The sequence below is a fragment of the Stomoxys calcitrans genome, chromosome 5, assembly GCF_963082655.1.
Source record: "Stomoxys calcitrans chromosome 5, idStoCalc2.1, whole genome shotgun sequence".
Lineage (NCBI taxonomy): Eukaryota > Metazoa > Arthropoda > Insecta > Diptera > Muscidae > Stomoxys > Stomoxys calcitrans.
In genome coordinates, this window is record NC_081556.1 from 61,133,460 (window position 1) to 61,150,394 (window position 16,935).

Genomic DNA, 16,935 nt, shown 5'->3' on the forward strand with positions numbered 1-16,935 from the left:
GTTTTTTTCCTACGTAAAATGAACGCGATCGCCAAATTTATAATTGTATCTGTTTGTGATCTTGCTCACATGTACATCTCGAGGTGGAAAAAATATTGTTTGTGGTCCACACACTCACATTTGTATGTAAACATGTAGGTAAGCAGCTGATAAATTGGTTGGTGCCATATGAATTTTTATAAGTAAATGGCAACATTTTGGCCAAAGAAACCCAAAAAAAATCAAATGTGGTAACCTAGTCAAACCACCGAAAGAACGACTTAGGTAAATTTTTCTCCCCAAAAAAAAACGTAGTACCAGCCTTAATGAGGGAATGTCCTACTGAATGAAATCAGCAATTTTTTTACTTTAAAATCTATTATCTAAAAAAAAGTAATCATGAAAAAATATCGCTAAAAGCGAATATAGTGCCACCCTTTAGAAAGGAGAAAATTGAATTGGGTGATCATAGGTGCATCGTGCTCTGTTTGATAGTTGTGGTACTTCTAAGGGTTTGTGGAAAGCCATTAGAGATATTGGACTTCTCAAGGACAGTTCCTACTTGCTCAATGAGATAAACCGTTCATTTGCAGACAACCAATCTGAAGTACAAGACGATGTGTCTGTGGAATTTCTGTGTTTCACTGCTAATGCGGCTTTTCTTTTAGCGGCATTACTCCCGATGAAATGTTTGATGCTTTTATGTCAGGAAAAAGGATTAACCCTATAAGGAAAAAGAGCATAACTGGTAATGTATCCGAATATAGACCTATAGCATTATTGCCGGGGCTTTCGAAGGTGTGGAACATGTTTTGAAGAAACAGCTTGTAACCTACATTGACCGCAGTACCCTTTTACATGATTGCCAATGCGGATTCAGGAAGGGTAGAAGGACGTCCATGTTGCTTTTAGGTCTTACTTACCAAATTTGGAATTACGTGGCAGGTCACAATATCTGTATTTGCTCTCCTTGGATCTAGAGAAGGCATTCGATCGGGTGGATTACTTCGTTCTGATTAAAAAGCTATCTGCAGTTTACGGTCTTGGTAAAAGCGCTTGTAAACTTTTATTTTCCTATTTGGTTGATAGAAAGCAATTTGTTCAGATAGGTGATATAGCTTCATCTACGCTGCCGGTTAAAAGCGGAGTTCCTCAGGGATCTGTACTCGGTCCCCTCCTATTTATTTTGTTTTTGAACGACTTATTCAGGTTGGGTTAGGTTGAAAAGAGGGTGTAGATATTAATCCGCCCGATGTCACTATGGACATACACCTAAGCCAGTAATCGGCTTGTTGTGCACTCTAAAAACTATAAAGTTACATCTAAAAAGAAAATTTTAAATTAGGAATTCCGTTCTACTTACAAAATCCTTAATTGATTTCAATGCCACTCCCCTAAGTTGGTTCATGTGTGGTATAGTGTCTCAACCTAAGTGCCGATATCTGTTGGACGCGAAAGCCGGGGAATGACAAAGGAAATGCTCCAATGTCTCATCATCTTCCCCACACGCTATAACTTGCCGCACCGATTTTACTTAAGTGAGCTCGAAGTCCTATGTGTCCCGTTATGATACCAATAGCTATACTGATCTCCGACTTATATAAGTCCATAGAGAATTGATGTACCCCATATGCATATGCGGACGATGTTCAGTTAGTTCTTCAATCGAAGATTGATTTGGCCTTGCCTTGCTTGGCTTCATGGATGTCTGCAAATCGTCTGTCTGTGAATGTGGTGAAGACTAAAGCTGTTTTCTTCGGAACGAATGATACTCAAGGCGTGAGGCTGGTATATAATGGGGATGAAATAGGAAGTGTCCATAATATTCAGTGCTTGGGTATACTTTTGGATGATAAATTGTCATTCGATGTGCACATTGATAATGTTGTCGCCAAGATAACTCTTGGCTTGCGCCAGCTTTATAGCACTGACTTGCTATTACCTCGATATATTAAGGAACTGGTTCATGCTCTTATAATGCCACATCTCCCATACTGCCTTGAGGTATATTCTGGCACCACTGAAAGAAAAAGTGAAGGTTAAACTTGCTTTAAATATAGTAGTACACTACATTTTTTCCTGCAGTTTGTTCGATCATATTTCCCCGTTTGTTAAAAGTTTTCTTGGTTGTTCCTTCAATGATTTTGTTAAATTTAGAAATCTGATTATGTTCTACAAAATCTTTAAATCCCGTGATCCAATATTTCTGGTAAATATGTTCTCATTTTCTCACCCTACTCGAGTTAATCAAATACTCATGCCAAGAGTTCTACCCCATATGGATGGGATGTTTTCTATAAGAGTAGCACTTCAATTTAATTTACTTCCTAACTCCTTCAATTATGCCAATCATACATATCGAAAAAACTGCTTCGACACTTTGATGAGATACATCATGTTCATGTTTTCATGTTTTCCTTTCGTTTTTTCTTTATGGTTCTGATTATCTTTTTCAAAAAAAAAAAAAAAAAAATGAATAAAAAAATAATAATAATAAAATTAAATAACTCCTTGTTGAAAATTAGAGGATTTCATAGAAATTTACACAATCGTTGTTGAAAATGAGTAGATTTTATAGAAATTTACAAACTGCAAATTATCTTATAATTTAGCTTTAGTTACTTATTTTTATATTTCATATAATGAATTTAAGAAGTTTTATGTTTGAGAGTAGTGCTTATTGTAATATTATTAAATGGACTCTTATAGAGCTTTAAAATTACAAAATCAGAAAATAAAAAAATAAATAAATAAAAAAACAGCAGCTAATTAACAAAAATAAGCTGACAAGAGAGGTAAAAAGTGTTTTGTAAAAATAATTTAAAGAAAATTCATTCATTGTTCATACACATTTACGTTGTATCTCTTCTCTTAATTTTCTTAGTTTATTTCTATTGGGTTGCCCAAAAAGTAATTGCGGATTTTTCATATAGTCGGCGTTGACAAATTTTTTCACAGCTTGTGACTCTGTAATTGCATTCATTCTTCTGTCAGTTATCAGCTGTTACTTTTAGCTTGCTTTAGAAAAAAAGTGTAAAAAAGTTTATTTGATTAAAGTTCATTCGAAGTTTTATTAAAAATGCATTTACTTTCTTTTAAAAAATCTGCAATTACTTTTTGGGCAACCCAATAATATTTGTACGTGGTGCCTCTTAAAAGAGGCGATGGCACATCTATACCTATTGAACATCTGTGACTACATAGAAAAAATATAGACCTAAATTTGACCGATGGAATTGACTTATGAAAATCTTTTCAAACAAGTTAATTGCTGAAACTATTTTTGATATAGAAATTCTATATTATTTGTATCATGGCAAGGGATAACTATCACTTACAGACACAATGTAACGTGGCTAGACAAAAAAAATCCAAGAAAATTAGAAGTGGGCTTTATATCTCTACATAAAATCTCTGGACTTTTGACAAAACAACATATCTCAAAAATACAAATTTTACAGAAAAGCAGAAAAAACACATAAATAAGCATAAAAAACTTTTTGTGAATCAATGTAATCAAATGTGGACAGCTAATAAGATAAACTGGTCTTTGAAGCTTTTTTTACACCATGTTTCAAATTTTTAGCACTAACAGTTTCTGAAAAAATTTATAAATAGTGAAATATGTTGTTTTATCAAATTTATTTTAAGCAACAAAAATTAAATTAGTGCGAATTAAGTTTTTTTGCGTGAAACTGACATTCAATATGAATATGGAATTTTATCGAAATATGTTGCTTTGTCAAAAGGACTTTTACGAATCTTTTGAAAAACGGGCAGCTAAATTAATTTATGTTCTTTTGTCACATGCAATTTCACCACAAAAGCTGAGATATGTTGATTTGACCAATTGGAAAACTCTGGAACCAGAAATGGTAGAAAGACCCTGGTAAAGCTGAGAATTCTATTCAGCTTTTCAGGCGGAATGCTGTCAAATTCCATATAAAAAAAAACGTCGGCGAAACGCTGGAGGAAAATAGGTGAAAAAGTAGTACTTAGTTTATAGTGAGGAAAATGGCGAAAAGAAATTTTAGTGGCAACGCTTGGCATCATTTTCGTCATCATTTTTGTTTTATAGGTTTCAATGGTACGTTTTTCTTTTTGTTATTTTATTTATTTATTTGCGAAAAAAAAAATAAAACCATAATTACAGATAGAAAAAGGTCTTTTGGTATGAAAGTAAAAACAAAACATAAACATAACTGTCAAGTTCCGCTCGCGCAGCAATTAAAGATTTTCGCGACTATTCCGAAAGCAGAAAGAAAGAAGAACCGCCTTCAAAAGATTTATTTATAATAAAAATCCTGAAAATTTTTCTTATCTCGATATACATAAGTTGTTTTGTCAAATGTCCACAGAAATGAATAATTTTAAAGTTAAACAAATATATGAGGAAACATTTTGCCCTGAAATATTGTAAAGTGCAGTATACACCTCTGGCGAAATTTTTCGTTACCATAACAAATGCATTAAAACCCCGTTTGGACTGCACTTTAAGTCCGGATTTAATAGCTCGATCATCTGTTTTCCCAGCTGACGATAGCCTTAAATCTGGATTTAATGAGAAGTGTAACCGGGGTTTAAGATATCCTAAACGAAATTTTCGCTATCGGTACCGTTACCGAAAATTTCGCTGCAGGCACGCAGCTCAAGTTCAATTTTCCTTGCATAAAGGTAGTTATTATATATAACTTGTAACTATAACTTGTTTTTTCATTTAGGGGAAATTTTACATTTCACGACGCCCAAAAGAAACTAGTTGTATAAAAAATTAAGTAAATATACTTCTAAAATAAGAAAGTGTGGTGTTTGTGGACTTGCTATTACAACAGCATTATTTTTATACAAGTGGAAGATGCTGGCAAAGGCTTTTGGAAAGATGTGCTTGCTTAACTTATACCAACGAAAATACTACAAAATTTAATTATTTTTACAAATAAAAGCTGAGTTATTTCCTTTTTAAATAGTATTGTGTTTCATTATTTATTAATTTCGAAGGGGTGTGGTTTGGTTGAAATTGCAACAACATATATGAATTTGAGTACGGTCCACACACTCACATTTGTGTGTAAACATATACGTAGGCAGCTGATAATTTTGTTGGTGCCCACATTTTGACCAAAGAAACCCAAAAAAATAAAATGTGGTAACCTTGTCAAACCACCGAAAGAACGATTTAGAGAAATCTTTATCTTTCAGTTGATTACATCGATAACATAGGTGCCGAAAAGGATCATTATTGGCATAGTTGGTTTTATAATAAAAAATTTTCAAAAGATCAAAATGTCTGGTAGGTCTGATATTAACTTTAAAGAAAATTCGATTCAAAAGCTATTTGACCATGAATTAATTTAGTCAAAAACGTAATGGTAACATGGTTCTACGACTTTTTAATGTAGAAAGCTTTATAAGATTTAATCAGTACTCATTGAAAGCTAATGAACTTCTGTCCCACCCATTTCGACGGAGACAATATATTATAATAGAAATTGTTTTTGAACCGATTCTATCAAATCAGAATGAATATTGTAGTACAGATACCATACCACTGAACCATACTCAAGATTACTTCTGACTAGCGACGTATATAAGTTTTTCGTCACAGAGAAATCGTTAAGTTCTTTACTCCAGCGTTTTATGAAGCCAAGAGCACTATGTGCTTTGTTTACAACCATTGAGATGTGTTGACAGAAGTTTAAGCGTTGGTCTAGAAGAAATCCAAGGTCTTTAAAGCTATAGACTACTTCAAGTTGATTGGAACCCAAAAAAGTAGCTAATTTTTCAGAGAGGTTGTTCTTGAAAATCAGGATTCACTGAATAAGGTTAAGCCAAGCGATCAGCCGATATACTTTTTTTTTAATATTTGGCAGTACTTGGCATTGAGGATGTCAACTTGTTCTCTTTTTACATTCATTCTTTGTTTACGTTTTCTCCTATATGATGACATTTTCAATCGTCAGATTTGACATCCTTAATGATGTTTATGGGGCCTATCCACTTTGTGTTTTTGCATGTGACCTAACCTTCTATTAGTGAATCCTGTTGAAAATGATATGTGTTTGCATTTGGAAATATTGAGCTCCATAAAGTTCTAGTTGCACCATGTAAATCTTTACATCATCTGCATACATCAATATATTCGAGTGCTTTAAAGTAAAAGGGAGATCGTTTATGAACAAACAAAACAGCAAAGGGCCAGATGACTACCCTGTGGAACACCTGAAGAGACAACAACTGATTTGGAAACTGCAGTACCAAATTTAACTCTTTGAGTACGTCCAGTCAGATATGATCTGGTCCACTTTAGTAAAGATGGACTGAAGCCAATAAGATCTATTTTTCTTAACAGAAGGTTGTGGTTGACTTTATCAAATGCTTTACTAAAGTCGGTATATATAGTATCCGTTTGGTAGCCTTCCCTAAAGCCATCCTTGACCATACAAGTAAATTCTAAAATATTTGTTATCGTCGTCTTATATAAGATTGCTTCCACAATTCCGGCAAATATCCATGCTTAAATGAACTGTTGAAAAGTGTAAGTGAAAGTTCTAGAGCACAATGCTTTAAAATGTTCGATGTAATTCCATCTGGACCGGGATTAAAAGTTATCTTTAGTGACCTTAAATTTTCAAGTACTACGTTTTCGCCAATCCCAGACACGTCTATATGAGTAAATAGTGCTAAAAAAGTCAGCAAAGATGTCGGCAATGCCTGAATAGTTATCAGCTACTTTAGCTTTATATCTAAGAAAGTTCGGTAAACTATTACAACGGCGCTTTGAATTCACAAAATTGTAGAAGGATTTAGGATTTGATTTCTAATTTTATTCAAATAACTACCATATGCCAATTTGTTTTCTGTATTATATTCGCATCTAGCTAAGGAATACATCGAAAAGTCAGACGTTGATCGTGAGCGTTTAAGCCTTTTATATAATTTATTCTTCTTGTTCTTCAGCCTAGAAAGATTGGTTGTATTCCATGGAGGACAAGATGCGTTGCAAAAAGTAGTTTTAGGGACAGATTGAGAAATAAAGTCAAGTAGCACAGTATAAAAAGTTGAAATCATTTCATCGATATATTTAGATCTGAAAATTTCATTCCAATGAACAGATGAGATAGTGAGTTCAGTTTGATGTAATCAGTTTTAGCAAAACAGTACACTTTTTCAGTTGCTACATCTCTTTTCACTTTAAAAGTGGGATAGGGTGTAAGTAATTTGAGTGTCGGATGATGTCTATCCTCAGGACTTACACAACTATTTTTCAATAGCGACATAAATAGCTTGTTTACGTTCAAACGTAAACCCCTATTTACTTGTATCCCGAAAATTAAGTTAGAAATCCCATATTGGCTCTGTTAGTTACTATGTAAAACCGCCTAGAGAAAATAAGCGAATTTAAAAGTTTTATCGATTATTACGGCCATATTGTAAAAGCAATATCCGATGGGTTCTGTCTTGTATTTTCCTAACCTTTCGACAGTCCACACCTTGGTAAGCTCTAATCCAAAGAAATAAAATCCATCCAATGTCCAAACACTAATTACATACTTGTGTTTCATTGCTCTTTATTTCTACTTTCCATAAACTACATCGGGAGCTACAAAGCAAACAAAAATTATAGTTTGGTTTGCATTTGTTTCGGCTCGAGAGATCCATAACCAGTTTTACATCATCCAGGTTCCAGCTCTTTTCGCGCCCTTGCCTATCCCCTGTAGTCATTAAGCTGCGTTCCATTTCTACATTTGGTCCTTCGAACCGGATTGGTTGCGATACTCTCTGAGATTTCAGCTCCACAACAACTATCATCTCTTAAAGGTACGTTCGTATTTCATATGTTTAGTGCTATCTAGTATTCCGTGGCATTTCATGTGATTACACACGTAAAGCACACCATTCCGATGTTTGCGGTATAGAAATTCTATTCACGTGTTTTATGTAGACAAGCAAGTTAAGAAATATGAAGAATTAATGTGTTTGATCAAGGAGCGTTTGTGCGAAAAGCTTAAACTTTGACACTGCATTTTATTTGGGACTGTCCTGCTCAAAAGTGAAGCCTGCGGAGTATTTTGGGACCAGAAGGATTATTCTTCATTTCTAATCGATTTTTGGAAAATAAGAAGTCGTTAAGTAATACTCCAGCCTTGAATTTGGAGAAAATCTTAAGTTGACAGATGTACGTTCAGTAAGTAAGCACTTATCATCCATTTCGGAAGAAAACTTAAGATTTAAAGAAAGAAAAAGGAAAAAGAAATAGAAAATTCAGTGATTTTATTGTGAAAGGTTTATTTGAACTCATTTTTGAGCTCCAGTGTTCACACGCATTCCAAAAACGTGGTCAACCTAAATAATTCAGGAGCGTGTTGTATTCATTTTTTTGCTTTGCATCCACCGCTTTCTCATACATGTTGGAAGAACTTGTTTGACTCAAACTTGGTTCTGGTCTCTGTTTCTTTTTATTTTTGGCGCGTGTTTGTCGTTTTCGCTGACATTCCCAATCTCTTGAGAGCGCTTTGCTTTGTAATCCACCTTGCAAGCTCTCCTCATCACTGGCCATCTCTTACTCACATTCACCCACATAGCGTTGTGGGTTTTGTACTCTCTCGTTCTCTTGAGTATTTTATTGCACTCTCCTTTTTCATATCCACTGGGAGTCATTTCGCTCTCCCTGTGGATCGTATGTGAACGGCATACAAAGAACAGGCTTTCGTCTCGCATGCATAACAAAAACACATTTGATAAGTGAGTTGAGTATGGATAATTTGTAAAACGTGATAATCAGAACAGAGAGAAGAAAAAACAACTATTCCAGATATTCCAGGCTCGTTGTTCATTCCAAGTTCGTTGACCTATTGTTGTCGTTCCACCGATCATATGGTTTTTGGTATGATATAGCACAGGGACACACAAGGCTATTATAAATATATGCAAAGTCGCACCCGTGAGATATTTGGAAAGGTTTGAAGCGGATACAAAAGGTTGCCACTGTCTTCAGACAGAATCTCTAAGTCGGATGAGGTCAGGCTGTAACATACTTGTTGTTTTTTTTTCTGGCCTGCCATTGCTGTGCTACTAATCTAAAATTCCCTTAGGAGGAATTTGTGAACATTAGACCTTTTTTATCTTAATAGTGGGACGGATTCTTGTGCCTTAATTCTTTTTCTAATTTGTATATGACACACATATCTTTGTATCTCTTATCTTGGAGATTTTTCGACTATTTTGGCCTTAGTGCTTCGCAGATTTGAGTGCTGTTTTTGCACCTGATTGATATTCGACTGTGTTCGTCTGTTTTCGATTATGTCCCTGGACCGATTTATAAGATTGGCTGATAGCTTGGTTGAGTTCGAGGCTGCACTGAACAGCAACGAACTGCCAGTGGAATCCGTTTGCCTCTTGGACACGCATAAACATGAGATCAGGTCTACATGGGACAACTTGAAACATGCGTACGATCAATGCTTAGCTGATCTTGCTAATGAGGAGGAATTGGACGATAAGGGGGAGGATGAGGTAAGCGATATTGAAACGGTAAAGGAGAAGTATAAAACATCTTACTCTACCTATTGTCGCTGTGTGTCTAGGCTCACCCAATGTATCCGGGATATTACCCCCCCTCCGATGGCATCAAGTCCTAATTCCAGTTCCGGTGTTAACCTTCCCCCTCTTGAATTGCCGACATTCAGTGGGGAATACAAGGCATGGCCCACATTCCGGGACATGTTCACCGCTCTTTGCGTTAGGAATTCGAAATTATGTCCAATTGAGAAACTGTCGCACTTGAGACAGAAGACTAAGGGCGAGGCTCACGAAATCGTGTCAAAGAGCCCCCTAACCAATGATGGTTTCTCTTCGGCATGGAAGAATTTGTGCGCTCGCTTCGAGAACAGGCGTATTTTGATAAATGGACAATTGAAATCTCTATTCAACCTTCAGACTATCCATTCCGAGACTGCAAATTCTTTGAAGAATTTGCAGCGAGAGATAAATTCATGCATATCCACTCTCAAGCTTTATAAGGTTGATATCGATAGTTGGAACCCTATATTTGTCTTCCTATGTTCCAATTGTTTACCGGAGTCTACCTTGACACTCTGGGAGCAGACCCTTGGTGACAAGACGACCATCCCGCTATGGTGCGATCTGGATACCTTCCTCACCAATAGATACCGCACTTTGGAATCCGTTGCCGAAGTAAAGAATGGAGGTGATCAGAAGCACCATCAATCCAAGCAGAGAAACTTTGCGAATCCCAAACCGGCCTCGGGGAAAGTGAATACATTTCAGGCTAACGTTAGTAAGACTCCATGTCGACTCTGCCCCAAGGAGTTTCATGTCATCAGGAAATGCCCTCGATTTATAAGTATGGATCATGGTCATAGACTGGCCGAGATCAAAGCAAGCAACTTGTGCTTGAACTGCTTTTCGGGCGCTCACGCTGTGAGAACTTGCAAAAGCAAACACTCCTGCTTTATATGCGGAAAACGCCACAATACTATGCTCCATAAGGATTCCAATCCTGGGGGTCAGTCATTGGATAACGTGCCTTCTTCTCCTTCCTCTCCTTCTTTCTCTGGAGTTGGTCAATCATCCCCTCAGTCTTCTCCAGTACAGTCCACTGATTCGGCTCATGGTGTTATACAAAGTTGTTTTGCCTCCAGGTCGAAGGGTATATTGCTAGGTACCGCCATTGTGAGACTTATGCACTTCGGGGTGCCCTACCGAGCCAGAGCCCTTATTGATTCCGGGTCCGAGGGGTCCTTTATTTCTGACCGGCTGTACAATACGCTTAGACTACCTTTCCGGCGTACTTCCGCAACGATTTCTGGCTTGAACAACACCATATCTGCTGATGTACGAAAAGAATGCGATCTTTTCCTACAGTCGAACTTGGACCCAGCGTTTGGGTTGAATATTTCTGTTTTGGTTGTTCCGCACCTGTCCAATGAACTACCCGCTAGGACCATAGATTATGAATCCATTCCAGATTTGCCAGGTCTTGAACTTGCCGATCCCGATTTTTTCCAAAGCTCCAGAATCGACATGTTGTTGGGGGCAGATGTATTTCCCTCAATAATGTTATCGGGTTGTAGACTCTGCGGATCCCTGATGGCTCAGGAGACCGTGTTTGGCTGGATCCTTACCGGCCCTACTCCGAATAATTCTTCCCCACCCCGCTCTACTCTTGTATCTTATTTTTGTGAAATCTCTTTAGACAAGGAGATTTCAAGGTTTTGGGAGGTGGAGAATGTCCCTCGGAAACGTTACTCGTCTGTGTCGGACACGTTCTGTGAGCAATTATACAGGAGTACGACGAGAAGGAATAGTGAAGGGAGGTACATAGTTTCCCTTCCGTTCAAGGAGGAATATCCGAAAAGCTTGAGTTTGGGTCAATCCAGGACAAGCTCGATGGCACAGTATTTTCGGACTGAAAGCCGGCTGTTAAAAAATCCTCTATTCAAGAGGGAATATGATCAGACTCTTCAGGAGTATCTTACTTTGGGACATATGATTCCAATAGAGTCCCCAAATACACTTGCTTCCTCCAGCCAATATTATCTACCCCATCATGCGGTAATCAAGCCCGAGAGCACAACTACAAGGGTCCGTGTAGTCTTTAATGCGTCGGCTTCTTCCTCAAACGGGCGTAGTTTAAACGATATGCTTCATATCGGCCCTACATTGCAGAATGATTTGACGATTTTGGTCCTGAAGTGGAGATTCTATCGATATGTATTTAATGGAGATATACAAAAAATGTATAGGCAGATCCTTGTGGATCCATCCCATACTCCTTACCAGCGCATATTATATCGCAAATCTCCTGACGAACCAATCCAAGATTTCGAACTCCAAACTGTCACATTTGGAGTAAATTGTGCACCCTATTTGGCGATTCGCACTATGATTCAACTGGCAGAGGATGTCCAGGATATCTACCCTTTGGCAAGTGCTATCTTGCGATCTTGTATGTATGTAGATGACGCTATAGTTGGGTCTCATACGATTCAAATGGCTGTAGAGGCAAGAGACCAATTGATTAAAGCGTTGGCATCCGCGGGATTTTGTATGAGAAAGTGGACGTCGAATTCCAAACAAATCCTAGCGGGTCTTCCGGCGGATCACCGTTTATACACCGATTTTTTGGATTTCGATGATCACAGTTCCGCCAAGACCTTAGGAATCCGATGGAATGCACTTGCTGATGCATTCTATTTTTCTATAGTCCAATTCCCCAACAATTGCCAATTTACCAAACGTGAAGTTCTTTCACATATATCGAGACTTTTTGACCCAGCCGGGTGGCTGGCGCCGATTGTAATAGTGGCAAAAGTAATTATGCAAAGGATTTGGATGGACCGCACCGAGTGGGACAATGAAATTACGCCAGAATCCAGAGAACTTTGGCAATCGTTTCAGCACCATTATCCTCATATTAATAATATCCAAATTCCGAGATGGATACATTTTACTCCAGATAGCGAAGTCCAAATCCACGGATTTTGCGACGCCTCACAAAAGGCTTATGCAGCGGCAATATATATCCGGATTGTTCGTCATGGTTCCATACATTCACATTTAATAACTTCCAAGACAAAAGTTGCACCGCTTAAAACATTGTCTATACCCAGGTTGGAATTATGTGGGGCTACACTTTTGTCTGAATTAATTGATACAGTACTTCCAAATTTTGACATTGCTGATTATTCGCTATTTTGTTGGACCGATTCCACCATCGTATTATCATGGTTGTCCAAGGCACCTTGCTACTGGAATACATTTGTGGCAAACAGAGTATCTAAAATTATACAAGTGGTTGATCCAACGCACTGGTTCCACATTGATTCTGAGCACAATCCTGCAGATATTGCAAGTAGGGGTGTCCATCCCCAAGATTTGGTAGACAACCATCTCTGGTGGAATGGTCCACAATGGCTTACGGAACCAACGAGTAATTGGCCGAAATCCAAGCTAGATCCTGTGGAAGAGACCACTATGGAGAAAAAGTCCCTTAAAGTCCATTTCGCGTACTTCACGGATTTCACAGATATACTTGATCGATTCTCTTCATTTTCAAAGGCGTTGCGAGTCGTTGCCTATATATACCGCTTTTTCCATCGCACTCATCCGAAGCACCGCAATGATTATACCCAAGATTCCATAAATATTACCACAGAAGAGATTTTATTCGTACGCAAACAACTGATATCCATTTCTCAGAAGGCCGTTTATCCCAATGAATATCTAGCACTTAGTGCAAAGAAATCCATATCCTCATCCAGTCCATTGCTCAGTTTAAACCCATTTATAGATCATGAAGGCGTAATGAGAATATGTGGTAGATTGGAATCATCGCTTTCATTGACTTATAATGAAAAACATCCTGCCATCGTTCCGTATGGCTGTCAATACGCTAGGCTATTGATAAAATTTATCCACGAGATTACTCTGCATGGAGGAAACCAACTTATTTTACGACTGGTTCGAACCCATTACTGGATCCCAAAGGTACAAAATCTCATAAAAACTACGATTTACCACTGCAAGCCTTGTGTGCTGTATAAGAAGCGATGTCAAACGCAGTTGATGGCGGCCTTACCCCCAGAAAGGGTAGAATTTTCTCGTCCCTTTACTCACACGGGATTGGATTTTGCTGGACCATTCGACGTCAAAAGCTATGCAGGCCGCTGTTGCCGCATCACCAAGGGATACGTCTGTGTCTTCGTCTGTTTTTCGACAAAGGCGATACACCTCGAAGCTACCTCAGACTTGTCCACCCCTGCATTCCTCGCAGCATTCAGTAGGTTTGTTTCCCGCCGTGGTTGTCCTTTACACCTACATTCGGACAATGGAACTACTTTTGTTGGGGCGTCCCGAATCCTAGCCAAAGAATTTATCCAAACATCTCATCAAGCTATCACCTCTAGCTATTCCTATCAAAATCTTATATGGCATTTTATTCCGCCTGGAGCCCCACACATGGGCGGGTTATGGGAAGCTGGTGTCAAAAGCTTCAAGCAGCACTTCAAAAAGTCAGCAGGTTGTTCCAAGTACACGTTTGAAGAACTTCAAACTTTGTTGTCTAGGATAGAGGCATGTCTTAATTCCAGACCGCTGTCTCCCACGTCCGCAAGTCCATCTGACCTAACAGCCCTAACTCCAGGCCACTTTTTGATAGGTACCCCCATATTAGTACCATTAGACCCAGAGTATTCGCAAGCTCCTATTTCAATCCAAAATCGGTGGGAACGTCTAAAGGCGATTCATCAACATTTTTGTTCTAGATGGAAAGATGAGTACTTAAAGGAGTTGCAGAAGCGCTACAAGTGGCAGAAATCTAGCGACAACTTGAAAGTAGATGCTCTGGTTGTGATTAGAGATGAAAATCTACCTCCTAACTGTTGGCGACTAGGAAGAATTACCAAAGTTTATCATGGTAGCGATAATCGGGTCAGAGTCGCTGACATACTCACTCAGAAAGGCCTAATAACCCGAGCAATAACCAAACTAGTAGTACTCTTTGGCGAAAACTCCTAGATTCCAAGATATTCTATTTTTCACCTTTTAGAGTTTTCTTGATTTTACACAATATTTAGAATCTTCCAAACATTAATCAATTTCTTTTGCAGTATAATGAATTCCCACCACCATGAGAAAAAGAAGCCGGGTCATTCCTCCTTTGTATGCAGGCTGTGCAGGAAAATACATTCCCTCAAAACATGCCGTTTATTCCTCCAAATGAACACAAATCAGCGAATGGATGTGGTCAAAAAATACGGATACTGTCTAAATTGTCTGGCACACACACATTCTCAAGGTTCTTGCTTCACCAAAACGGGCTGCAGATATTGCCATCAACGCCATCATTCACTGCTACATATGCACCCCAGGTTAAAGAAGAAGACATTTTCTAGATCAACAAAGTCTCAAGCTCGAAGTAAGCCTAATAAGAAGTCCGAAACAGCTTCAGCCTCAAAAAATATTCCCACGCCACTCAGGCCCAATGAAGCAGCTAAAGAATCGTCGACTTCGCTCACTGCAATACTCCGACAGAATGCTGCCACCTTACTGCCAACAGCCTCGGTTATAATAAACGCAAAGGATGGGAAGCATTATGCCAGATGTCTACTGGACTCTGCATCCAGAATGAGTTCCATCTCCAAGCCGTTCGTGGACAAGCTGCAACTTACAACGTTAGAACTGGATAATGAGACCATTTGCCCCATCACTTTGTGGTCCCGTATTGAGGAAAATTTCAAGATAGAGACCACCTTAAGGGTTCATCGACGTATAAGTACGATGACTCCGAAAGAATCGTACCCGGTGAGCATAAAGTCGCACTTCCATAATTTAGTTTTGGCCGATAAAACATTCTACAAGTCTTCGGCTATAGATATAGTCCTAGGAGTCGACATACTTTCTCGAATCATGCGAGAGGGTCTTTTTGCAAGAGTTGGTCTTCCTACGGCCCAAAATACTGCTTTTGGCATGGTGATTTACGGAACATTTTCTATTTAATTAGCAATACTTGCTGTTATGTTATAATATAATTACTCTATATAGCAAAAATATTTTGAATTTTAACATTAGAAAAAATAGTAACAAATACTATAGAATTATCATTAGAATTGAATATATATAACCTTAAAAGAACCGTATGCTTGAATTACTTTCCTTGAATTTGATTAAATTTGAGATATATTGCCCTTATTGAATTTCCAGTAATACTGCAAGGCGGGCGGAATGTTTACGTTCAAACGTAAACCCCTATTTACTTGTATCCCGAAAATTAAGTTAGAAATCCCATATTGGCTCTGTTAGTTACTATGTAAAACCGCCTAGAGAAAATAAGCGAATTTAAAAGTTTTATCGATTATTACGGCCATATTGTAAAAGCAATATCCGATGGGTTCTGTCTTGTATTTTCCTAACCTTTCGACAGTCCACACCTTGGTAAGCTCTAATCCAAAGAAATAAAATCCATCCAATGTCCAAACACTAATTACATACTTGTGTTTCATTGCTCTTTATTTCTACTTTCCATAAACTACATCGGGAGCTACAAAGCAAACAAAAATTATAGTTTGGTTTGCATTTGTTTCGGCTCGAGAGATCCATAACCAGTTTTACATCATCCAGGTTCCAGCTCTTTTCGCGCCCTTGCCTATCCCCTGTAGTCATTAAGCTGCGTTCCATTTCTACATAGCTTGACTGAAAATGTCGTCAAGATTTATTTAAAAAAGGAGTACCTTTTTAAATCCGCTTTGTAACCGTTGTATTCATAAATATATATTAACAATTTAAAGATTATATTTGTGGATCTAGATTTCGTGTTATTCTTCGCTAAATTCTAAGTTTGTATTTATAACGATTATTTTTAAATATGTATGTATGTATATAAATTATATTGTTTATAATACTCTTTACAGACGGTGTCGCCGACAACGAAGAGAGCCTCAAAAGGGAATCGACAATTTCTCTTTTTTTTCGAAGCCTGGAACCATTAAGAAGAAATATAATATCTGGTCCAAGGCGGATTTAATAAGGTGGTCTCGCACGAGCAGCTGTTAACAGCCGGCCAGGTTTGACAGTATTAAGATGTCAGATTTTTGTTTCGATTCTCTTTGTTGTTGTCTTCTTTTCTCGCATATTCTCTGCTCATGTATGCACACGTATACACACAAATTTCTTTACCTGCGTTGACAATACGTGGATCAGCATGATGGTAAGATGGCGAATTGCACCATATGATTTGTGGTTGTTGTACAAATGAGATCACCTTTAATTGTTTTGCCATGGCCAAAGGACCGATCGCCGCAGGAACAGGTTGGCCATTGGCTATTCAAAGGCGCCAATAGCCGCCTTGTGGTATCGAGCATCATAGGCATTAAGGATTTGTGAAAGAACGTGTGCTGCCCGCCCTATCATCGAGACTCTCCGCTCTATACCCCTGAT

General features: G+C 38.1%; 1 protein-coding gene across 3 annotated transcripts; it reads left to right on the plus strand.

Moving 5' to 3' along the window:
• The first annotated feature begins 7,271 nt into the window (after nt 1–7,271).
• LOC131997840 (uncharacterized) lies at nt 7,272–15,982 on the plus strand. 3 transcript variants are annotated; one of them, XM_059369624.1, is made up of 2 exons: nt 7,272–8,164; nt 14,610–15,982. In XM_059369624.1, the coding sequence occupies exons 1-2, from the start codon at nt 8,154–8,156 to the stop codon at nt 15,496–15,498; spliced, it is 900 nt and encodes a 299-aa protein (XP_059225607.1). In that variant the 5' UTR covers nt 7,272–8,153; the 3' UTR covers nt 15,499–15,982. The 3 variants fall into 3 exon arrangements, with proteins under 3 accessions (XP_059225607.1, XP_059225608.1, XP_059225609.1); XM_059369625.1 differs by having other exon boundaries at nt 7,272–8,155; XM_059369626.1 differs by having other exon boundaries at nt 7,272–7,797.
• Nucleotides 15,983–16,935: the final 953 nt, after the last annotated feature.